The sequence below is a fragment of the Callospermophilus lateralis genome, chromosome 4 (assembly GCF_048772815.1).
Source record: "Callospermophilus lateralis isolate mCalLat2 chromosome 4, mCalLat2.hap1, whole genome shotgun sequence".
Taxonomy (NCBI): domain Eukaryota; kingdom Metazoa; phylum Chordata; class Mammalia; order Rodentia; family Sciuridae; genus Callospermophilus; species Callospermophilus lateralis.
Window position 1 is genome coordinate 159,739,262 of NC_135308.1, and position 25,869 is coordinate 159,765,130.

A 25,869-nucleotide genomic window follows, 5' to 3' on the forward strand; every position below is an offset into this window, starting at 1 on the left:
AAGTAAATTTTTAAGAACAATTAAAAGGCAGGTGGTACGTTTTTGAAAATCTCTTTAACAACTAAAATCAATGAGGCAGTTTGGCATATAAAATAATGTCACCTATTACTTGGTTTGCTCCAAAAGGTTTCACATTTGGCATAATTATGGTAGTACTTATAACTTTTGGAAAACATTGCTATTTCAATTATCCCATAAGTGATACGCATATTTTTTTTATTTTCAGTGCTGGAGATTGAACCCAGGGCCTTGTGCCTGCTAGGCAAGCTCTCAACCACTGATCCACGTCCCCAGCTCCCAGTCCTTTTAAAAAAAAAAAAAAAAATTTGTTTTTTATTTTATTTTTATTTTGAGACAGGGTCTTGCTGAATTGCCTAGGCTGACCTTGAATTTGCAGTCTTCTTGCCTCAGCCTTCCAAGTTGCTGGGATTACAAGCATGTATCACCAGGCCTGGCTTTTGGCTTGTATTTTGAGACAGTCTCAGTTAAATTGCCCAGGATGGCCTCGAATTTATAATCCTCCTGGCTCATCCTCCCCTGGGATTACAGGTGTATATTTTGTGCCTGGCTAGACTCATATAGGAACATGTGTGTGTGGTGTGTGTAAGTAAATATAGGTATACACTCTTTGTATTTTGCTCAATTATTTCCTTAAATTCTTAGCAGTGAAATTCTTGGATTAGCTCCTCTGAATGTCTGGGAGCCATTTCCCTTAGATTTTTCTTTGCCATACCTACCCAAGATTCCTGAAGCAGTGGTGGTTTGGAAAATATTCAGCAGGATGACATGAGAAGTAAAGGAATTCTGCTATAGCTGTGTTGCTACTGCTTTATCTGGAACTGCAATCACACTGGCTCCCCCAGTTTCCCATAGTGATTTTTTCGAAACTTGTCGTTAGAGAAGTCTGAGCATTATAGACTGTTTCTACAAAGCTAAGGACTATGTATCTAGAGAGTGAAAATTACTGTCAATCTCCTATCACTATCATGCCCTTTATTTTCCTCCCAGATATATATATGGTTTCATGTAGGAGGCGAGTGTCATTTTGAGATATATCATATTATGAACTGTGAATCTTTTTATAGTATCTGTATAAGACACTCTATGTTTCCTGACATTGCCACAGGTGTAATGTTGTCATTAGCAGAGCAGCAAACATTCAGCTCAGAGAAACAGAAACTTAGCCAGGAAATGAATGAGAAGAATCTGTAAGATGACTAATGAAGCATTATTTTTCAAAAACCTATGTAGCTAACATTTTTATATTACGAGGCAAAACTAATTTTTGAATATGTGGAATAGTTTAGAATACTGGCTTTAAGAAGATTCTGCTCAGAGGGACTTGTATCACATATCTAGAAACACTTTTTACTCTCAATAATAGCAGTGATCAGATTCTTTGGGAAGTAATCAGAGTTAAACTGTACGGCAACAACTTAATCCTTTCTCCATTTATCTTTTTATCTCTGTCATGAAATATAATGGCAGATCTGATGCCGTTTTTTGTCAAATGTAATATGGTCATATGTCTCTTAATATCAGGGCCAATTTTTAAGAAACACATCATTAGGCAGTTTCATTATTGTGCAAACATCATAGCGTATGCTTACACAAACTAAAACTACTGGACTCCACTGAGTGATGTAATCTTATGAGACCAGCCTCATAAATATGTAGTCCACCATTTACCAAAACATCATTACATATTAAAATGATGAGTGCCGGAGTTAGAACCCTGGTAAAGTGCTTGCTTAACATGTCCAAGGGTCTGGGTTTGAGCCTCAGGACCTCAAAAGATAAATAAATAAAATAAATATTGGTTCCAGAGTGAGTTGTAGATAAGAATTCCCAAATAATCTTTCCTGAAAGTTTCAAAATTAGCTGAGTACCAATCTTTCAATGATAGTTCAATTATAGTTCTCCCTGAAAAGTGGGTACATTTTTTAGAAAATGGGCTGTTAATAAGCATGGTCAGCTTTAATAATATCTAAAAGTTGAAGGACATAATTTTGGTGGTGGTGAAATTTTGATACTGTTTATAAAATATTAAAATATATGTCCAAGAATGAAAGAAATTAAAAGTGGCAGAAATCTGCATAGACCATTGAGGGAACTTCGTCAAAGGAAATATGTACTGCAGGACACTGTAGACTTGCTGCATCAGAATCTAAGGGGGGCTTACAACCTGTGTTTTTTCCTTTTCTTTTTCTTTCCTTTTTTTATGAGACCCAGTTTTGCTAAGTTGCGGAGCCTAGCCTCAAAGTTGTGATCCTCCTTCCTCGGCCTTCCAAGTCACTGGAATTAATAGGCGTGTGCCACCACGCCAACTACATGTGTTTTGAAGAGCTTCCTTAGTGTGCTGCTCTGCACACCAGTTGCCTATGGGATACTCGCCAAATACTTCTTATAGATCACATCTGATAAGCAGAGTAGTTGATGAAAAGTTTTGCAGTTTTTAAATTTAAATTCAAGCTCTACTTTTTGTGTTACTAATCACCATAAAGTCTACCTGTCTTTATGTAATTTAATATTTTTTTTTCTCACTTCTGGTATGACTGTGTACTTTTGTAAATACTATATATTTGCATTGTCAATTTTGTAAATACTATATATTTATATTATGTGTTTTTATCTTATCTTCCTTGCTTGAGTTAGAAATTAATGCAGAATAAAGAACCTATGTCTTTACATATGTTTATAAATGAATAAACATACTTTTCACTTGTATGTCTGATACATGTTGACTGCCTATTTCAATGTACCAAAATACTGATAACTAATGTATAGAAATTCTGTACACTGCCATCTACAGCAGAAGTATAGAGAATTTCTCTGCCTTTTTTTTTTTTTTTTTTTTTTTTAATACCAGGAGAAAATAGAAAATCTTGAAAGATAATGTTTTCAGGTGGTTTAAATGCTGGTTTAGTAAGTGACCAATTTCCCTCTTTTACCTTTATATGTGTTTCTCATAAATACTCAGAAAAATTTGGGGGCAAAGATTAAGAAGAATCAGTTCCAGGCATGAGTCAAGAGCCTTCTAAAGAATTGAATGATAATTTAAAAATTCAGGAATAGTCACTTGAGACTCACTTTTACGAAAGCCAAAGATTTTCCAGGCCTTCTACACAGATAGGAACGTTGAGATGAATAGTGGTTTTCCATGAAAATTTTACTCTTGCAAAGTTCTGCCTGGCTTTGGGATTACCAAGATGACAGTCTCTCAAATATAAATTATTTTTTGGTAATAATGATAGCTAATACTTAAATAGTGCTTACTATTCTAAGCCTTTATGTAATCCTCCTGACAACTTTGTTAAGCGGATACTATTATCTCCTTTTTACAGATCAAGAAAATGGAGCACAGAGAACTTGATATTCCCAAGTAACTTAGTATTATGCTATGGTAGGATTCTAACTAGCAAAGTCTTGACTCAAGAGTCCATACTCTTTTTTTTCAGCCCTGGGGATAGAACCCAGGGCCTCAAGCATGCTAGGCAAGCACTCTACCACTGAGTGACACAACCCCAGAGTAAACACTTTTAACTACAAAATAGTGCATAGCACCTGTACTGATAATCTGGGAACTTTTTAAGTCTCTTCTCATTTTAAGAAGAAATCCATCTGAGAGAAGTCTTAGTGTAAAAAGTTATTTCAGTTTTAGAAAGGGGTATGCTTTTTTTAATAAGGTAAGTTTACATGTAGTGAATTTCACAGTTCTGAAATGTATAATTCAAAGAGTTTTGACAAAAGTGTACACCAGTGTAACCTAAAACTCAGTTAAGATATAGAACATTTCCATCATACCAGAAAGTTCCCTGATGCCCCCTGCAATCAATCCCATTTCCATCTTCAACCACTCCTCTAGTGTTTATATTGCTTCATTGTTTTGCCTATTTTTTCTTTCTTTCTTTCTTTTTGATACCATGGAATAAACCCAGGGGCACTTAACCCTGAGCCACATCTCCAGCTCTTTTTATTTTTTTATTTTGAGACAGGGCCTCGATAAGTTGCCAAGGCTGGATTTGAACTTTCAATCCTCCTTCCTAGCCTCCCAAGTACCTGGGATTAACAGATGTACACCATTGCACCCAGCTATTTTGTATGTTCTTAATGTCCTATAAGTGAATATACAGAATCAAATAGTTGTGCCCCATGTGGCTTATTTTGTTCAACATATGCAAATAAAATCTAATTCAAATATTATAATTGGCTCATTTCAAGGTTAGGGATGTAGCTCAGCAGTGGAGCACTTGCCTGGCACCCGTGAGGCACTGGGTTCGAGCCTCAGAACCACTTTCAAATAAATAAAATAAAAGAATCCTGTTCATGTACAACTTATTTTTAAATAAAAATAACCTGGTCATTTCATTTTTTTCAGAGAGATCTGTTTTACCTTATAAAGGAATCACGAGCTTTTTCATTCTCCTGCTGTATAGTAGTAAAATCAGTTCATGAACTACCTCTTTATTTACAGTAGTAACTACCTGGTATTAAGTAGAATTTGTTTTAGAATTAGACCATATTAATTTCTAATCTAGTTAGTTTGAGGAAATAATTAAAATACATACCTAGATTGTAGTAGAAACTTGCATCTTTCTATTTTTAGTCTTTATTTCACTTTCCTCTCTGGGTTTTCTGCTTGGCCAAGAAAATATGAAAATCATTCTTCTTGCTCTCTTGAGAGTCTCCAAGTCCTGAATGTCTTGGAAGAATTTTACTTCTTGGCTGCAGAGTCTTGGAACTGCTTATGAGACTGTTACTTGAAAAGTCCAGTTTTATGACATTCAGGCTTTTGACTGGTTAAATAAACTTGTTGGAAAAGCCTGCCCATCCATAATTGATTTCACATGACAAAATAATGACTTTGTTTCTTAATACTTTACAATTTGACAGAGTGCCAGAATGTCTATTCAGAAACAGCTTTATCAGAAGAAATTCAGGTCAGATTGACTATAATACTTAGTTCTGTGATCAAAGGCCACTGCAACTGCCAAGTTGACTTCTAGGGCTTAAAGTTCATTGCTTTATCACATCTTCCCCCCCCCCCTCTCCTTCAAATGAAAAGAAAAGATATCTTTATCCTGGGTAATTTTTCTGTTGCCACAGAGTTCTTTATTACTTGGAGATTTTGAAACTTGGGAAACATTTAGTTAATGATCACTCTCTGGTGTTGATAATTTGTAGACTTGGGAAAGTATAGCCAGGGGTTTCAACATTTCTCATGTAGTCATTTGTGTGAAATTGGATTTGACAAATAAAGGAATGCTTTAAATGGTGTGAAAGATTGTTTTGCAATCCTACTTTGGTTTCAAAATAATTTTTTTTCAGAAGTTACTTCTTGATATCTGTTAATGTATACTCTGTTGTTAATGAAAACGAGATAATTTAATGAAATTATTAAAATTATGAATTTCTTTCTGATCAGAATTCTTTTGTTGGGGGATGAACCCGGAGCCATACACATGCTAAAAGCACATGCTCTACCACTGAAATTTTTTTAGACACAAAATGAATTGATTTTTTTTTTTCTTAAAGCAAATTTTAGGAAAAGAAGAAAGTGAAATAGCAAAAAAGAAAAGGTCAAATAATCCACCAATTATAGTCAGACTCTGCTTTTATAAAAAAGTACTCACTGCTTGAGTAAAGTAGGAAATTTTCAATGTAGGGTAATAATAGCAGGCTTAACATGAATAGTTATCAGAGACTTAAGATATTCTTCAGCTCTAGTACAAAGTTCAGTATTCTACCTGAGAGTCCTAGAGAACTCCTAGCCAGGTCAGTCTTAAAAAATTTTTTTGATATGAGTTCCTTTCCAGCCCTCTGTATTTGCCTGGTTCAGACTGGCCTGTAAGGCCCTCAGTTATCTCTTCTGTTTCTTGTCAACTTCAATAATAACTATGTAAACTTTTTTCTTTTGTACAGTCTAGAAAATTAAAATTATTTTTATTAAACGTATACTACAGAATTTGATCACATTTGCTGTTTACATAGGTAAAAGAACTGGACAGTTCCAAAGTAATCATAAACAACTGAGTTGCATGTGCTAAACTTGATTTCTAAGAAAATTCAAAGGTCTTTGACCCAGCAATTTCTCTGCTGGGACTATCCCATAGGAACATAAGTCATGAAATTACCAAGATATGATTACAAAGATGTTTATTATAGCAGCAGAAAACTAAAAACAATGTGAATTCCTACCAGTATAGAGCTTGCTCTAAAAGTTGTGCTATTCTAAAATGTTTTGGAGACATCAAGCAGATCAGATGGATTGAAGCTATACCAGATGACTCAGAGGGAAGCATTTCCATTGATATTGTGTTATATTAGAAAAGCAAGATACAGAAAAGAGTGTACAATATTGCATTTTTGTCAAACAATAGTGATTAAAAAAACATCATGTATTCATGATTATGTGAGTATTGAGAAAAGTAAGGAAGGATACATATTAGTTTACAGATATGGGTGGGGTGCTGATGTAGGTAGTATAGAGAAGAAGGAGCCAATGAAGGAAAGGAGAAAGATATTTAATGAAAGATTTCAGTAAGATGTGATTACATTTATGCATAACTATGGGAAATATTTATAGATACATATATAGAGAGAAATAATTGCCTTTTAAAATAACTCAAAGGATAAGATATGATTACATTTTTACTTAATTATAGGATACATGTCTAGAGATATGTATATATATATATAATTTATATATAAGTATATAAATTATAAATTTATATATAAATGTGTATATTATATAAAATTTAAAATAGTTACCTTTTTAAAAAAATAACTCAAAGGGTTAAATCAACATGATCTGGGTTGATCAAGAAAGCATTTTAATGAGAACAATCTAAAAACAAGCTTACAAATGTTTTAAGCCAAGATCTTAGAGGGAATTAGTATGGAAGGAGATAAAATTTTAGAAAGGTGACACATTGTAAACAAGGTAACATTGTAAACAAGGGAAGAATAGATTGGACTTATCTAAGAGAAAAGAAGGAATTAGTTGTAGAATAACTGGAGAAATTTTTAGAATAAAGTTGGCTGAGTCATCAAAGATCATATATTGTGCAGTGACCTATATATGAAATCTCTGCAAAAAGGCAAATCCCAATACAAAAATAAGTTAGCGGTTGCCAATTAGTGGAAGGCTTTGGGAAAAAATAGGGAGTAACTGCTCTTGGACATGAGGTTTCTTTTTGGATTGATGAAATGTTCTAAAATTAACAATATGGTGACTATGTTTAACAATATATTGTGTTGAAAAATGCTGAGAATGGATATAAAGTGTTTCTGCCTCAAAAACTGATAACTATGTGAGGTAATATGTATGTTAATTCACTAGATTTTTTTCATTTCATAATGTACATATGATTTAAAATATGTATACACAGAAAATACATATAATTCTATCAACTTTAAAAATAAATAAGTTAAAAAATTGATTGTGCAATCTACATCTGAACCACAATATCAACCCAACCTGGCTTATCTAGTCTTAATACCCTGTGTGCTGTGAGGGGATGTAGCACAAATAGAAGAAATGAACTTGGGTATCTTCACCTAATATTAAACTGCCTTATTACTTTGGCACTGTAGACATGCAAAGTATCACTTGCATTTGTCATTTCTAGGGGAGGTGACACCAGGACTATCTCAGGTGGAATATGCACTTCGTAGACACAAACTGATGTCTCTGATCTACACGGAAGCACAGGAGCAAAGTGGGACAGACCAGACAGTGGTTGTGCTCTCCAATCCTACTTACTACATGAGCAATGACATTCCCTACACTTTCCACCAAGACAACAATTTCCTGTACCTGTGTGGATTCCAAGAGCCTGATAGCATTCTGGTCCTTCAGAGCCTGCCTGACAAGGAGTTACCATCACATAAGGCCATGCTTTTTGTGCCTCGGAGAGACCCTAGTCGAGAACTTTGGGATGGTCCTCGATCTGGCACGGATGGAGCAATAGCTCTAACTGGAGTCGATGAAGCCTATACACTAGAAGAATTTCAACATCTAGTACCAAAGCTGAAAGGTAACAAATGGGAGTAGAAGTCAAGTTACAGGCCAGGTTGGGATTAAGACCCTTCCTTGCCTACAGAGTTTTAACTTTTCTAAAATAATTACCATAGCAGCATTTCCTCTGAGTGCTGTGAAGGAGACATCAGTGTTCTCCAGAAAACTGAGCTACTTTAAAGACTTCATCCATTTGTTAAATCTTGACTAGGTCATTCTTTAACAAAGGCTGTTAATTGGGGCTGGGGTTGTGGCTCAGCGGTAGAGCGCTCGCCTTGCACATGCAAGGCCTTGAGTTCGATCCTCAGCACCATATAAAAATAAATAAATAAATAAAGTTATTGTGTATGGCTTAAAAAAAAAATGCTGTTAATCATCCTATTTTGAAACCCAGAGAGAGAATTTTCTTTTAAAGTGAAGGGGTAGGTTGGGTGCATCCTTACACATCTGTAATCCCAGCAACTCAGGAGGCCAGCCTCAACAACTTGGTGAGACTCTGTCTCAAAAATAAAATAATAATAATAATAAAAATGGTTGGTGATATTGTTCAGTGGTAGAGTACCTCTGGTTTCAATTCCTAATAACCCCCACCTCAGTTTTTGTTTTTTTTTTTGTAATTAAAATGAAGTGAGGACATGAACCTCTTTTAAGAACATTTACCAGGAACTAGGGCTGTAGCTCAGTGACAGCACACTTTGCCTCACATCTTGAGATCCTGAGTTAGATCCCCATTAACCCCCACCAAAAAAAGAACACTGACCAGCCAGTTAACCATTGAACACCTACATCAGAATCATCTCTAATATTAGAATTATAAACGCAGAGTATATATTGGAAATGTAAAGTCTCAGGCTCTGACATCATGCCTTCTGAATCAGAATGTTCATATTAACAAGATTCTCAGGAGATTCATATACACATTTGCGTTTCTCTACATTCTGGTAGAATTTTTTTCAATAAGGGATATTGAATCTAGAAGCATTCTAATTCTGAGCTACATCCCCAACTCTTTTAAAGTGTATTTTATTTTGAGATGGGGTTTTGAGTTGCCCAGGCTGGCCTCAAATTGTGTATATGAATCTCCTGAGAATCTTGTTAAAATGAAGATTCTGATTTGGAAGGCATGAAGTGACTCTGAGACTTTATATTTCCTATATATATTAAGCATCTGATTTTCTGGCATTGCTTGTAAATCATTTCTGAAGTCACTTTCTAAAAGAGAATTCCAAAAATGTTTTTGACAATTATTTCTGTAGTTCTAGGGATTGAACCCAGGGCTTCATGGAAGCACTCTCCCACTGAGCTATATCCCTAGTTCTTTTTTAAATTTTATTTTGAGGTAGGCTCTTGCCAAGTTGCCCAAGCTGGCCTTGAACTTGTGATCCTCCTGCCTCAGCCTCCTGCGTAACTGGTTAACAGGCATACACCACCACTCCTGGCATTAAAATCATATATTTATATAAAAGTTTTAAAACCTGAAAAAAATTGAGCTATGATTTCATATACTAACAGCAAGTGATATAGGTTGTTTAACTTTTTTAAAAGTCACAATGAATTTCCTTCTATCATGAGTAAGGTATTTCCCACAATGTACATGTAAAACCATTTTTATTTTAAAATGTTTAAGATGTAGTATCACTAATGCATATCTAATCAAAGTTTTCTGTACACTTTCTCTCTTCTATCCCAAGGTACTTTTCCATCATATAAAACATATAACCCTTCAGACTTACATACTTAGGAATACCATTCATAGTCCATTCTCAGAAAAAATAAATAAATAATATATATATGGTGTTAAGTACAAATCATTTTCATAATGAGCCTTCATATCATTTATCTTAGGCATATATAGACTATTTCCATAGGTCTCTAAAGTTTTTTTTTTTTTTTTTTTTTTTAAAGAAAGAGGGAGAGAGAGAGAGAATCTTTTAACATTTATTTTTTTTTTTTAGTACTTGGCAGACACAACATCTTTGTTTGTACGTGGTGCTGAGGATCGAACCCAGGCCGCACGCATGCCAGGCGAGCGCGCTACCACTTGAGCCACATCCCCAGCCCCAGGTCTCTAAAGTTAAAAGAATTGTTAGCCAGGTGTGTTGGTGATGCCTGTAATTCCAGCAATTCAGGAGACTGAGGCAGGAGAATCACAAGTTCAAGGCCAGCCTCAGCAATTTAGCAAGACCCTGTCTCAAAATAAAAATGGGCTAGGAATGTAGCTCAGTGGAAAAGTGCCCCTAGGTTCAATCCCCAGTACCCACTATTTTGTGAGGAGATGAGATGCTTTTACATAAAATCATGATCTGAGCACTTTCTTCTGATCTATTTTGTGTGCAGTTACTCAGCAGTACTCTGGATCAATAATGGTGGTAGAGAACAATTGTTATAATTGTTCTTTAACAACTAGTAATAACGATAAAGCTGTATTTAATTTTTTTTTTTGTAGTTGTAAATGGACAGAATGCCTTTATTTTATTTATTTTATGTGGTGCTAAGGATCAAACCCAGTGCCTTACACACGCTAGGCAAGTACTCTACCACTGAGCCCCAGGCCCAGCTCCCCATCTATCATTTTTTTAAAGATATCTTTTTTAATGTTTTTTTAGTTGTTATTGGACTTTATTTATACGCGGTGCTGAGAATCAAACACAGTGCCTCACACATTCTAGGCAATGCTCTACCACTGACCCACAACCTCAGCCCCCATTTATCATTTTTATGGCATTTCTTCTTTTTATTTTTTGTTTGGTTCTGGCCTCATAAGTGCTAAGCATGTGCTCCTTCTCTGACCTCTCCCCATCCCCCAGCTCCTATTAATATTATTTTATTTTATTTTTTTGGTACCAGGTATTGAACTCAGGCACTCAACCTCTGAGCCACATCCCCAGCCCTTTTTTTGCATTTTTCTCTCTTTTTTTTTTTTTTTTTTTTTAAAGAGAGAGGGAGAGAGAGAATTTTTTTTTTTTAATATTTACTTTTTAGTTTTCGGCGGACACAACATCTTTGTTTGTATGTGGTGCTGAGGATCGAACCCGGGCCGCACCCATGCCAGGTGAGTGCGCTACCGCTTGAGCCACATCCCCAGCCCCCCTTTTTTTGCATTTTATTTAGAGACAGGATCTCACTGAGTTGCTTAGCGCCTTGCTTTTTGTTGAGGCTGATTTTGAAATTATGATCCTCCTGCCTCAGCCTTCCAAACTGCTGGGATTACAGGCGGTACCACCATGCCTGGCCTATTAATTTTATTTTTTGAATTTCTTTTTTTTTTTCTCATTCTAAGCTGAGTCGAACATCATTTGGTATGACTGGATGAAGCCTTCTCATGCACAGCTTCATTCTGACTACATGCAGAGTGTGACTGAGGCCAAAGCCAGGAGCAAGAACAAGGTTCGGGGTGTTCAGCATCTGGTACAGCGCCTCCGGCTAATCAAATCTTCTGCAGAAATTGAGAGAATGCAGATTGCTGGGAAGCTGACATCACAGGTATGGTTCCTATTGAAAAGGTTTTTTTGGTATCAGGGTTTGAACCTAGGGGCACCCTATCACTAAGCTACATCCCCAAGACCTTTATAATTTTATAGAGTTTTGGTAAGTTGCCAAGGTTGCTCTTCAGCTTCTAATCCCTCTGCCTCAGCCTCCAGAGTAGCTGGGATTTCAAGCATTCTTCACTGGGCCCAACTTGAAAAAGTTCTTTCCGAGTTACAAAAATCACAAGTTCTTAGGGTTCATTGGGCACCTTCAGGTTATATACCTAATATTATAGGCAGACGAACATCTAGCTTTGACTTCAGTATGTTTAGTGAACATATCTAGAGACCTGCTCAATACCTTGCAGCAAATCTGCCTTTTTTTTTTTTCCCTCTTTGTGGTACTGGGGATTGAGCCCAGGGGCACCATAATGCTGTATTGCTAAGCTATATCCCCAACCCTTTTTATTTTTCATCTTGAAACAGTGTCTTGTTACGTTGCTCAGGCTAGCCTCAAACTTGCAATCCTCCTACCTCAATCACTGGGATTGCAGGTGTGTGCCATTATACCCAGCCATAAATCTGCCTTCTTTTTAATGGAAATAAGCATGCCATAGTTGAAGGGCAATCTTTTACTCATCATCATTATTTGCTCTTCCTCCTATTGCCAGGGTGGTTTGGGCATGGTATCTTAGTGTATGTTTTAATTGTAAGGCACATTTTGTTAGCACTCTGCTTGCCACTATTGTCCTTATTCTTGGAATCAGATGCATTTAAGGCACCTTGTTTATGTTAGAAAATCTTTTTCATCTGGGTGACTTTCCTTATTAAAAGAAAATCTAAGGGCTGGGAATATAGCTCAGTGGTAGAGTACTTGCCTATCACGTGTGAGGCACTGGGTTCAATTCTCAGCACCGCATATAAAAAATGAAAATAAAGATCCATCAACAACAACTAAAAAAATTTTTAAAAATAATTTATCTGAGCCGGGCATGGTGTCACACGCCTGTAATCTCAGTGGCTCTGGAGACTGAGATAGGAAGATCACAAATTCAAAGGCAGCCTCAGCAAAAGTGAGGTGCTAAGAACTCATTGAGAACCCTATCTCTACATAAAATATAAAATAGGGCTGGGGTTCAATTCCCACCCCCCCCAAAAAAAAAAAAAAAAAAACGAAGAAGAAGAAGAAAATATATCCAAAGTGAGTGTAGTGGCTATAGTCCTAGCTACGGGGGAGGCTGAGGCAAGAGGATTATTTGAGACCAGGAGATCAAGACCAGCTTGGCAACATAATGATAACCATTTCTAAAAAGAAACCAAAAACTCCCAAATCTACCTAGCCAATTATTGCTAGCCCAGTTCCTAATTTGAATAAGGCAATAACAGACATGTTGTTGCTGTTAGGAGTCCCCTAGGCATGGGTCATATGAATGATAGTCACACATGGATAGATTGATTTAAATGTACCATAGCACTTTCCATGATCATACATACACCTTGAAATTTGAAATGTCAGAAACATCAAGTTGGGGCTGGAGATGTGGCTCAAGCAGTAGTGGCATGCGTGCAGCCCAGATTCGATCCTCAGCACCACATACAAATAAAGATGTTGTGTCTACCGAAAACTAAAAAATAAAATAATAAAAAAAAAATCCTCTCTCTCTCTCTCTCTCTCTCTCTCTCTCTCTCTCTCTTAAAAAGAAAAAAAAGAAACATCAAGTTATATCTAGTTCTTGTCAGTAAGCCAAGTGACCCGATTGGACCGCCACCCATAATAACAAAGCAGATAGGTAATTTTTACTCATATTATGACAAATGGGACAGGGTAGTAGATAACTTTCTACCATCACATTTTGGTATGTTTTAAAAACCTTTATCATCACAATTAATGGCTATACAACGTTCATTTACATTGTTTACATTTACAGTGTTTTTCTAATAGTCTTACAGGTCCTTCCCAACATGAGTCCTTATTAATAGATGCATTCTGTAAAACAAGCATCAAAAGACAAAGCCTAGCCAGGCATGATGGTGCATGCCTGTAATCTCAGCAACTTGGGAAGGCTGAGGCAAGAGGATTGTAAGTTCAAATCCAGCCTCAGCAGCTCAATTAGAGCTCAATGTCTCTAATAAAATATAAAAAAAGGGCTGGGGATATGTCTCAATTTTTAAGTGCCCCTGGGTTCAATCCCTGGTACCAGAAAACAAAACAAAAGACAGAGCCTCATTTGTATTGTTCCATATGCTTATAGAAAATACTCCTATCTCTTCTGCTATTTTAAAGAATATGACACTCTTAGAAGTGTTTTTGTTAGGTTGGCTATTGTCCACATCTTCCTTTGAGCTTTCTGAAGAGAAGAGCTTTTATAAGAGACCTTTACTCTAAGGGGCATCTGAGTCAAAACCAAGAGAAAATATTACTCTCATGAATTTAGCATCTCTTGCACCCGAAGCATCTCTTTAGCTTTTGAAACACACCTTGACTTTCTCCCTTCCCTGCAGTAACAATCTCACCTTTCTTCCATTTATTATTAATTTTTCATTTATTTTTATTTTCCATATTTTAAATGAACAACAAGATTTGTGTATATTGTCAACCTCAATAACAGAGATTCTCTGAAGATTAATGATATCTATTTGAGAACAGTAGTTCATTGCATTGGGAATGTGCATGCCATAGTTGAACTATAAGTGTATTCAAAGAGGTTGAGGCAATGGGAAGTTTTTAAAGGAAAAAATGCAGAAGATTACATCAGATATTTTGAAACAATAATCCTTGGCCACAGGGATGCATAATAAGGGCAGTGCCAGACTAAAGTTGAACAGTTTCCTTATGTAACAGTTGCAATGGCCTTTATGCATGATTGTGGTTCTGGCAGTCTTTTGTGATAATTATCCAGTTTTATTTATTTGTTACAACTAATACAAGCAACTCCATTTTCTGACAGGTTTCATAGTATGAATAATGAAATGATTACTACAGTAGTCAAATTTATCATTAATTTTAACCCACACTCTTCCCACTGAAATACACTTTCTAGTTCAACTGCTGAGCTGAGCTGTTCATTCTTATGAGAAGAGAATAGACTGGTTAACTACAGGAAAATGGGACTATGCTGTTGGCAACCAGAGTAATATTAGTAATTTGAGCTTCATTGCGCCCCAGTGGTATATGTTATTATTCAGCACATTACTGCCACGGTCTTTCTTTCAGTCATTTCATATCACTATAGGTATGTTCCCTAGCTTTCCTGGGCCAGGCCCTTGGATGATTTAGAGTAGATGATTCAGACTGCAGGAACCTGATAAAAGGAGTCTTGGGTTATGGATTAGGAGTCAGTTTGTATATCAAATATGTGCTCTAGACAAGGTTGTCTAACTTGTCTAACTCTAGAAGAGCAGTCTGTCCAGGTCAGTAAGACCCAGATAACAGAGAAATAAGAATAACAAAAAAGCTAGGTGTGGTGGCCCACTCCTGTAATCCTAGCAGCTTTGGTAGGCCATGTCAGGAGAATTAGCAAGTTCAACACCAGTCTCAGCAATTTAGTGAGGCCCTAAACAGCTAAGTGAGATCCTGTCTCAAAATAAAAAAGTAGAAAGGGCTGGAAAGTAAAATAAAATAAAAAAATGTAATTAATATGCCATTCATATTAAGTTTAGGTTCCCTGTCTTACCTAGACCTAATATGGTAAGACAGGTCTATGGTAAACTGTCCTGTGACAATAAACAGGAGATAGAGATTTTTGTTGTTGCTGGGGGATTGAACCCAGGGCCTTGTGGATACTAAGCATATGCTCTCTCAGCTATACCTCCAGCCCCTCAATTGGGCTATTTGCTTAAGTTATATATCCTTCACTGAATAACAACCCCTTGCTCAAAGGTTTTTTCATCCTCTAATTTTAGTGTGCCACTTGAATTATTTTAGTTGTTAGTGTCATAAGATTAACTGAGTCATCAAAAATGATTTTTTTTGGTTAGATCGTCATCTGTTGACCAAAGAGAGAATGCGTAAAGGATCCAGAGCTTCCTTTTAGCCATAGCTTACAGCAGTAACCACACCACTGAATATTTTAGCAGATCTTCCATCAGTTTCCTTTTCCCCTCCAAATCCTCTTTTCTAGAGTCTTAAGTTTCAAAACATGTGCTACTTCAAACCAAGAATGGCCTGGCTAATTCTTTTTTTTATCATCTCTAATCTCTAATCTTTTTTTTATCATCTCTAATCTTTTTTTCAAAATAACACTTTAGCCATATTTTAGTTTGAAATGAGTCAGATGTGCTGGGACAACTGGATATCCACATGCAAAAGAATAAATTTTTTTGCTGGGGGGTACTGGGAAACTCGGGGGCACTCACCACTGAGTGCCCTATTTGATATTTTTTATTTAGAAGACAGGATCTTACTGATTTGCTAAGCGCTTCCCAGTTTCTGAGGCTGGCTCAGAATTCATAATCCTCCTGCCTCAGCCTCACAAGCCACTGGGATTACAGGCGTGTGCCACCAAAAAGAATAAAATTTTTATCTCTACCTCTCATCATATATGAAAATTAACTCAAAATTGGTTAGTTACTTAAACTTAAGAGACAAAACTATAAAACTTGTTGAAGAAAACAGAGTAAGAAGCTGGGGTTGTGGCTCAGCAATAGAGCACTCGCCTAGCACGTGCAAGGCCCTGGATTCGATCCTCAGCACCACATAAAAAAATAATAATAATAATAAGTAAAATAAAGGTATGTGTCCAACTACAACTAAAAAAAAATCAATATTAAAAAAAAAATAGAGTAAGTCTTCATGACTTTTTGGTTGCCAATGGATTCTTAGATTTAATTCCAAAAGCAAAGGCCACAAAGAAGAAATTGACTTCACCAAAATATGAAATTTTTTTACATGAAAAGGCAATATCAAGAAAGTGAAAAAAACTACAAAATGGGAGAAAATATTACAGATCATTATCTGATAAAGGTCTAGTATCCAGAATATATAAAGAACTCATATTACAATCATCCACAGAGACAAATAACTTGATTTTTTAAATAGGTAGTTCTCTAAAGAAGATATGCATATGGCCAATAAACGTATGAAAAAATGTTCAACATCATTAGCCATTTGAAAAATAAAACCATAATGAGATAATCATTTCACACCCACCAAAATGGCTGTTATATTAAGAAAGCAGAAAACACCAAGTTTTGTTGAGGATGCAGAGAAAGTGTACTTTACTGGTTAGAAAGTGAAGTAAGCGCACAGACAATCCACATACTCACCAATAAACAGACTGTGTCTTGTGTAGTAGAATGCTGTTCAGCCATGGAACACGATTGTGCATGAACCTTGAAAACTAAACATGTGAAATGAAAGAAGACAGACAATGCTCACATACTCTATTGATCCATTTATATGTAATACCCAGAACAAGTAAATACATAGGATAGCTCAGAGGATATTAGAGGTTGTGAATTAAATATTCCAATTTTGGAGGGGGGTAATGAAAAGGGTTTTAAATAGATGGTAGTTGCAAAACATAAATGAACTAAAAAGTCACTGAATTGTTTACTTTTATCGGTTAATTTTATGCAATATGAATTTTAATTCAGTAAAAAAATAATGTTAGGCGTCTTCTAAGCATTCCTACTTCTAAAGATAACATACTAATAGTAGCAATTAAACAACACTCAGTTGTTAAAGACTCACTGACAAAGCTTACAGATTTACAGTTATTATAAGAAAAGAATATAATATAACAACAGCATTAAAGTTAAGATAATGTATTACAGTCAATGGTAATTTTGCAGTAAGGGGCCCAGGAATACCAAGTGCAGGCTCCTATTTTCCTTTCTAGGTAAGGACCAAGAAGAATATTTTCTTTCACAGATCAGGAGCCATCAGTGCGTGAGTAGAACACCTCAGAACCATAGACCCTAAAATGGGATCTCAGGGGGTTTTGATTTTTGTTTCACAGGTATTTTTGTCTTTGAATCATAGCAAAGTTCTTCAGAGAGCTCATGAAGACCAAGTTCAAAGCATTTATCTGTTATCAGTACTGACAAGCTGATACAAACTGCTCTGAAAGTGTCAGCAATTTTTAGACCTATTTATTTATGTGACACTGAGGATTGAACCCAGTATCTCACATGTGCTAGGCACTCTATGTACAGTTACATACAGCCTCAGCCACGCGCCCCTCCACCGTCAAAATTTAAATAAAGGACTGGTGATGTTGCTCAGTTGTTCATCCCTGGGTTCAATCCTTGGTACCAAAGGGGAAAAAAAACTGCTCTGAAACTCCTTGCAGCACTACTAATCAATGTGTTTCAGGCCTTGACCAGGATCAGTGCCATGCAAGAACTTTAGCAAAACTGTAGCACATCAACATTTCAAGACTGCTTTTCTGTCTTCTGCCTTTAATCTTCCCAAAGTTAAGCATTCTTGTTTTCCCTCATGTTAATAACCTTCCACTGTGTGCCAGTGAGTGCTCTAGCCACAGCCAGACCAGCAAGATTACTTACTAATACATAAATGATAAGCATGCATTTGTATCTTCCTTTGAATCATTGATTTTTTTTTCCCCATCAAGTCATTGTTTTTTAAAATAAGGAAGCTAAGAACAAATCTGAGGTATAATAATAAGGGTCCTCACTAAATTGACATCAGCCCAGTGATCAGATGTCTTGGATAAGGTGTAAAATCAGGTATAAATCCTCAGTGTATCTCCACACTTCTTTCCCTGGCCATGCTGGGTTTTTTTTTTGTTGTTGTTGTTGTTGTTGTTTATGGACACAACACAATACCTTTATTTTTTTTTTATGTGGTGCTGAGAATCGAACCTGGATCCTGCCCATGCTAAGCGAGCACTCTACCACTGAGCCACAATCCCAGCCCCTATTTTTTTTTTAATATTTATTTTTTAGATTTTTTTTTAGGTGGACACAATATCTTTATTTTACATTTATGTGGTGCTGAGGATCGAACCCAGTGCCTTGGGCATGCTAGGCAAGCACTCTACCACTGAGCCACAACCTCAGCCTCCGGCCATGCTGTTATTAAAGTCTGTTTTAAGTGTTGTAAAATAATGTAATTTGTGGCATTCCCTTTATCAGCCCAGCAGTGACATCAGCCAGGGAGATGGAATTTGACCTTATTTTTCTTAATGAATAACTTCCACTACAAGTCAACATGTTCCTTAAACATTCTCAATTCTGTTAAAATGTTAAAGTGCTTCTCATGTGCAAAAGTAAGCACTCTACTATTGATCTATATCCCCAGCCCTCTATAAGATTTTTTGATTTCTAGCCTGTGGTGGCACATGCCTATAATCCCAGTGACATGGGAGGCTGAAGCAAGAGTATCACAAGTTTGAGCCTGGGCATTTCTTTAAAAAAGATTTTTTTTGGTGGGTGGGGGGTATCTAGGCGAAATAATTTCCGTAAGAATAATTATACTAGGGGCTGGGGTTGTGGCTCAGTGGTAGAGCACTTGCCTAGCATATGTGAGGCACTGGGTTCAATCCTCAGCACCACATATAAATAAATGAATAAAAGAAAGGTCCATCAACATCTAAAAAAAATGTTTTAAATAATTATACTGCCCTGGATGAAGTGATATATACATATAATCCAGCTACTCAAGAAGGCTGAGGTAGGAGGATTACAACTTCAAGACCAGCTAGCCTGAACAGTTTAGCAAGACCCTGTCTCAAAATAAAATTTTTAAAAGGGGAGGGGATATAACTTGGTGCTAGAATGCTTGCCTAAAATGGACAAGGGCTGGGGTTCAATCCTCAGCATACCCCACCCCCAAACAAGAATAATTATGCTTTATTTGGGAGTACTGCAGATTGAACCCAGTAGTACTCTACCACTAAGCCACATCCCCAGCCCTTTTATATTTTATTTTGAGACAGGGTCTCAATAAATGCTTAGAGCCTCACTAAGTTACTGTGTCTGGCTTTGAACTCATGATCCTCTTGCCTCAGCCTCTCATGCCATTGGAATTATAGATGTGCTATTCAGAAACAGTTCAAAATTAAGGGCTGGGGCTGGGGCTCAGCAGTAGTGAACTTGCCTGGCGTGTGTAAGGCGCTGGGCTTGACTCTCAGCACTGTATATAAATACCCAGCCTTTATTCTTTTTATTATTGATAATATTAACATCTACCCAGTTACTTTAGATAGAAATATGGAAGTTATTCTAAACAATTTTTTCCCGTAACCCTTGCATCTAATTAGTTGCCAAATCCACTCCTAGGGAGACAGAATGTTATAGTGGAAAACACTTGACAGATCTGGGCTTACATGCCAACCTGTGTCATTTGGGCCAAGTTACTAAACCTCGCTGAGCCCAAATTTCTGGGGCCATAATAAGGATAATATTGCCTATGGAATATTATAATATTATATATTATTATGTAATTATATTATTATATAATATATAATTATATAATATTATAATATTGTTGTGGAAAAGTAGAATGAAATAATGAAAAGTGCCTAGCACATTCCAACTCTTCCCTAGCCAAAGTAATCTTTTCAACTCTGTCCCTCTCCTACTTCAAGTTCTTTGGTAGTTGGCTTCCTGTTGTTTCTGGGTTTAAAGTTCAAAATGCCCATGCAAGACTTTTCATGATCTGGTCCCTGCTGTCTACATTTTGAGCTTTATCTTGTCTTATTCTTCCATGTGTGCTTAACATTCTAGCCACAGTGAACTCTGGGATGCACCATAGTCTTCTGCCATCTCTCTACCTACCTGCAGTTCCCTTCCTTCCTTTTTTTTTTTTTTTTTTTTCCTTGATGTGATTCTGGGGATCAAACCCAGGGCCTCACGCATGCTAGACAAGTGCTCTACCAATGAGATACACCCCAGCCCTCCTGTCCTTTTCGAATGTCACAGCCTTCCTTCTCTCATATCACAACACACCTACATTAAAAACATTTATGAAGGTTTTTTAATATTTATTTTTTAGTTATAGGTGGACACAATATCTTTATTTTCTTTTTATGTGGTGCTGAGGATCGAACCCAGTGCCTCATGCATGGTAGGCAAGCGCTCTACCTCTGAGCCACAACCCCAGCCCACATTTATGAAATTTTAACTGAAATGCTTTTCCTTTCCACTCTCCCTTCTCCATAAGCTGTACAATGTTCTTTCATGATGTATTCTGTTCATGACATGTTCAGAGAAAAAGGCAAAAAAAAAAAAAAAAAAAAAACGCATTTTACATTTTTCAAGAAGCAAAATACAAATATTTAAGTAGCACCTAGTAGAGTGAGAGGGCCAAGTGTCATTTGGGAGTATAGGCTACATTAGGACAAGAAAACCCTAAGAAGAACTCATCATTAAGTTTGTCCCTTGATCTTTACAGGAAGGATATCAAGCACATAATAAGGACAGGTGGCATTTGAACCATGTGCCATATATATATATATCTGGAATTATCTGAGAACATATTGACTCCCAGTAGGCTTATGACAGAAGAGGTCAGGCATCCACCTAGGAAGGAAGAGGAGCTTTTCCATCTTGGTTAGTCTGAACAGCAATGTAAAAGAGCCATGATCTCAAAAATTCCCAGTGCCATTCAATAACAGTTCAAAATTAGGGGCTGGGGCTGGGGCTCAGCAGTAATGCACTTGCCTGGCATGTGTGAAGCGTTGGGTTCGACTCTCAGCACCACATTTAAATAAATAAAATGAAACTAAAATAAGAGTTCAAAATTAAATCAGTGAAAAGAAAAATTCCTCTTTCAAGTAAATAAATTCATTAGAACTATCACTTTTTTCTTTTTTTTTTGTCCTTATGTAAAAATAGAATGCTAACCAGTTTATCTCTCAACATTTGTATATAAGTATGCATGTGTATCCTTTTACTAGTTGTAATTACTCATTTATTCCTCAGATATTTATTGAGTAACTGCTTTGTGCTAGGCACCACTCTAGGTTCTGAGAATAAAGTGGTGAGCAAAATAGCCTGTCCACATGTCACTGTTCTCTATTAGTCTACATTCAGTTGAGAAGAGACAGTAAAAAAAACTTGATATATAGTCATCTGGAATTAGATGCTGTGAAGAAAAAGGAAGCAAGGGCAGAGGATAAAGTGCGATGGAAGGAGTTAGTTTAGACAAGATAGTCAAGGCTTCTCTGCAGAGAAAACATGATTGAGAAAAGATCGGAAAGCAGAGAGGGAGCCAGCTGTTCAGATATTCCCTCCACTTGCTTTCTGTTATGTTATTTAAAACATTGCTGTGACTATTGTGTTTATTCTTCAGGTCAGGGTATTAACAGCTTAAGGGAATTTCTTTCTTCTTATAACATCATATGATCATATCTCTAGGAAACTGACTGACTCTTATTCAGCAGACAGTGGAACTTGTAGAGCTGACACAGTTTTTGTTTTTACATTGGCTGCTAGAAAACTGAGAGAAATCTGCGGCCCACCCATAATGACAGTAGTGGTCATGAAGATCTTAACAAGATCTTTTTTGTGGTGAGAGGATGTGCCTCAGTGGTAGAGCCTAGCATTTGCGAGGCCCTGGATTTGGTCCTAGCACAGCAAAAAGAAAAGAATATCTTTTTTGGGGAAAAAAAAAAAAAAAGAACAGTGGTGAATTATAAATGTATATCCTTGAAATAGAAAACACACAATAGGGGCTGGGGATGTGGCTCAAGCGGTAACGCGCTCACCTGGCATGCGTGCAGCCCGGGTTCGATCCTCAGCACCACATACAAACAAAGATGTTGTGTCCGCCAAAAACTAAAAAATAAATATTAAAAAATTCTCTCTCTCTCTCTCTCTCTCTCTCTCTCTCTCTCTCTCTCAAAAAAATTGAGATCCTTGAATCCTTTAAAAAAAAAAAAAAAAAAAAGAAAACACACAATAAAGTGTGGCTATCCCAAAGAATTAACAAATGTAGTTATACTACAGGCCAGTGGTTCTTGGGAGGGGGTGTATTTTGGCAGTGTTGATGATCATAATTGTAGGATGCTGCTGCCATCCAACATCGAACAGGACAGCCCACCACAAAGAATTATCTGGCTCCAAATGTCAATAATCCTAAAGTTGGGAAACCTTGCTGTAGACTAGACCATTCAATCTATAATTTCATACACTGGAGCTATAGCTTCTTGTTACAAAAATGACAGTTTTCAGTCTTAGTCATTGTGCTGCAATAACAAGGTACCTGAGATTGGCTAATTTATAAGCAACAGATAAATATCTGTTCATTTCCTTATGGTTCTGGAGCTAGGAAGTATAAGATTAAGGTGACAACAAGTCTACTTTCTGGGCCCATTCTTCATAGATGGTGCCCTCTAGCTGTCTTCACATGGTAGAAGGGACAGAAAGGGCAAGAAAGGAGGAATGCAGGAAAGCAAAAGAGGCCTAACTTCCTGTCTCAAACCCTTTTATAAATCTGCTAATCCCATCTATGAGAGCATGGTCCTTGTGATTCTAATCACTTCCCAAAAGACCCTAACCTACCTACCTACCTACCTATCTTTCTTTTTTAAATTGTAGATGGACACAATACCTTTGTATTTATTTATTAATTTTTATGTGGTGCTGAGGATGAAACCCAGTGCCTCACACATGCTAGGCAAATGCTGTACCGTTGAGCTACAACCCCAGCCCATCTTTTTCTTTTTCTTTTTTTTTCCCCAAATGCTGGGATGTACCCAGGGCCTCTCACATGCTAGGGAAACTCTACCACTGAGTCCAGCCCATCCCTAACATCTTCATATCACCATACTGGGGGATTAACTTTCACTGTGAGTTTTAGAGGACACATTCAACCTGAGCAGTCTTTATGTTGCTTACTAGCATGTGGTGTGCATTCTAATGGGAAGGTTGGGTGCCCCACGGTCATCAGTCAAATTCTGAAAGCAATAATTTTTCTCTTCAAGAAATCTGTATTCTGCCCACTTAGTCACAACCTCAGGTTGACAAAACAAAGGGGAAAGGTGTCTTTTGTTTGAAATCCAGTATTTTTAATGTATGAGGAAACAGCATAGTTGAAATAAGGCTGTGTTCCTTTCATCATCCTTTCTCTTTGCAGGCTTTCATAGAAACCATGTTTGCCAGTAAAGCCCCTGTGGAGGAGGCCTTTCTTTATGCCAAGGTGAGCCTCAGATAGTGGGAAGGTCCTCTTGGAGATAAAAGTCATTGATTTACAGGTGACATTCAATAGGCTTTCCGGGGAGTCCTTGGGGAGGATTTGGTTCTAAATGTTGTTGGTAATTTATTAGATGAATGCAGTGCTACAATTAAAGAAGAAAAATGCAAAGCAGAACAAATGAAGGAAAACAGCGTAAGATGAGAAAAATAATACTGTTTTGGTAAACGTGAAGGAAGAAGGATCTGAGGTAGCATGTGGGTGGTAGCAGATAGATACCTCAAGTCTACATCTCCACCCAGAGCATAGTGAAATTGACAGAATTTACCAGTCACCCAGATCCTTTTTCACTTACCAAAAACATTTAGAGTGGTAGCTATTTGAAAGGTTGAAATTAGTAGTTTTAGAGCTGTTGTTAAAAATATAAGCCATATTTTGTTGTTTAGCTAAATAAGAATAAACAAATAGTAACCTTATACAATGGGTCTCTGGCTCATTATTCTTCATAGGTCTTCTCTGTCCTCTTCTGGACTTAATTTGAAAATCATGAGAAATTTAGAAAACACTCAGAAAAAAAGAATAGATTTAATAATAAGTTTGAATAACAGAATTGGTGACAATAAAAGGGTACGTATAGAATAGATTACAGTACATGGGGTGAGAGTCAAAGACTAAAAGCATGAAAAGTTTGGTTAGATTCCCAGTAATCACCCTCATGTAGTAAGCATAGGCCTGGAGGCAGATTCTGCTGAAGACAGCCTTGGGCTGGGGCAGACCTACAGAGATCATCCACAATTTTACCGTGTTGTTTTCCAGTTTGAATTTGAATGCCGGGCTCGTGGTGCAGACATCTTAGCCTACCCACCTGTGGTTGCTGGTGGTAATCGGTCAAACACTTTACACTATGTGAAGAATAATCAACTCATCAAGGTACATAAAATGCCCCCAGTGCTTCTCCCATGAGGTCCAGATGGCCTAGTAGAAAATGCAGTAACCTTCCACTTCCACCAACTACCTTTTTAAAGGCCTTTTATTGTTTAAAAAATGATTTTTACAGACATTATCTCATTTGTCCTTGAATTATCCTTGTTAGATGGGAGCAACTATTAACATGCCTGCATGATGGATAAGGAAAATAGACTTTTAAAAACTTAGCAACTGGGCTGGGGCTTGGGCTGGGGCTGGGGCTGGGGCTGGGGCTGTGGCTGGGGCTGGGGCTGGGGCTCAGCGGTAGAGCGCTCTCCTAGCATGTGCATGGCCCTGGGTTTGATCCTCAGCACCACATAAAAATAAATAAATAAAAACAAAGGTATTATATTCAACTACAACTAAAAAATAAATATTTTTTAAAAACTTAGCAACCCATTAGTAGAGAACCAAGTATTATATTCTAAAGCATCTGCTCATTTCATTTTTTACACTCCTTATGATGTGGTGACAGCAATGGACCAAGCATATTTTAAAGTCAGAAGAATTTTAAGAAAACCTTATTGGCTGTGAGGAAACACATCTTTTATGATTTTCTTCCCATATAACCATACAAATTAAGAATCATGTATTCTTTTATTAAGTCCACTGCTTGGCAAGGTGTGTTGGAACATTCCTATAATGCCAGCTACTGTCGAAGGCTAAGGTAGGAGAATTTTAAGTTCGAGGCCAGCCTGGACAAAGTTAGTGAGACTCTGTTTTTAAATAAAAAGTGCTGGGGATGTAGCTTAGTGGTAGAAAAAAATTATAAGGTCTGTGATTCCATTTATAAGAAGTTCTGAAATAGGCATAATTAATTTATGGTGATAAAAACCAGGTAAGTTGTTGTTTCTAATAGGGGTGACTGGGAAAGAGCACAAGGGTGTGCTTACATCTGTTATGCATTCAACAAAACTCTTCTAACTCCATTTGCTTAAGATCTGTGCAAATTTTATATATATAAATAAATAAATTTTGGCTACATCAGGCATTGTCCATGCCTATAATTCTAGCAACTTGGGAAATTGAGGGCAGGCAGATAGCAAGTTCAAGGCCAGACTGGTCAACTTAGTGAGACTATCTCAAAATTTAAAAAGGGCTGTGGATGTAGTTCAGCAGTAGAGAGCTTGCCAAGCATATTTAAAGCCTTGGGTTCAGTCCCCAGTACAATCAATCAGTGCTTTTTGTTGTTGTTACCGGTGATTAAACCCAGGGGTGCTTAAACACCGAACCACATCCCTGGCCCTCTTTTTTTATATTTTTAATTTTTTTTCATTTGTTTTAATTAGTTATACATGACAATAGAATACATTTAT

General features: G+C 36.9%; 1 protein-coding gene across 3 annotated transcripts in view; it reads left to right on the plus strand.

Moving 5' to 3' along the window:
* The window catches only part of Xpnpep3 (X-prolyl aminopeptidase 3), a 59,875-nt gene that overhangs the window by 15,723 nt on the left and 18,283 nt on the right, over positions 1–25,869 (plus strand). For all 3 annotated transcript variants that reach the window (XM_076855212.2, XM_076855213.2, XM_076855211.2), the window contains 4 exons: positions 7,632–8,039; positions 11,301–11,503; positions 23,531–23,593; positions 24,404–24,517. In XM_076855212.2, the coding sequence (XP_076711327.1) occupies positions 7,688–8,039; positions 11,301–11,503; positions 23,531–23,593; positions 24,404–24,517 (732 nt within the window). In that variant the 5' untranslated portion in view covers positions 7,632–7,687. The remainder of the gene's footprint in view (positions 1–7,631; positions 8,040–11,300; positions 11,504–23,530; positions 23,594–24,403; positions 24,518–25,869) is intronic.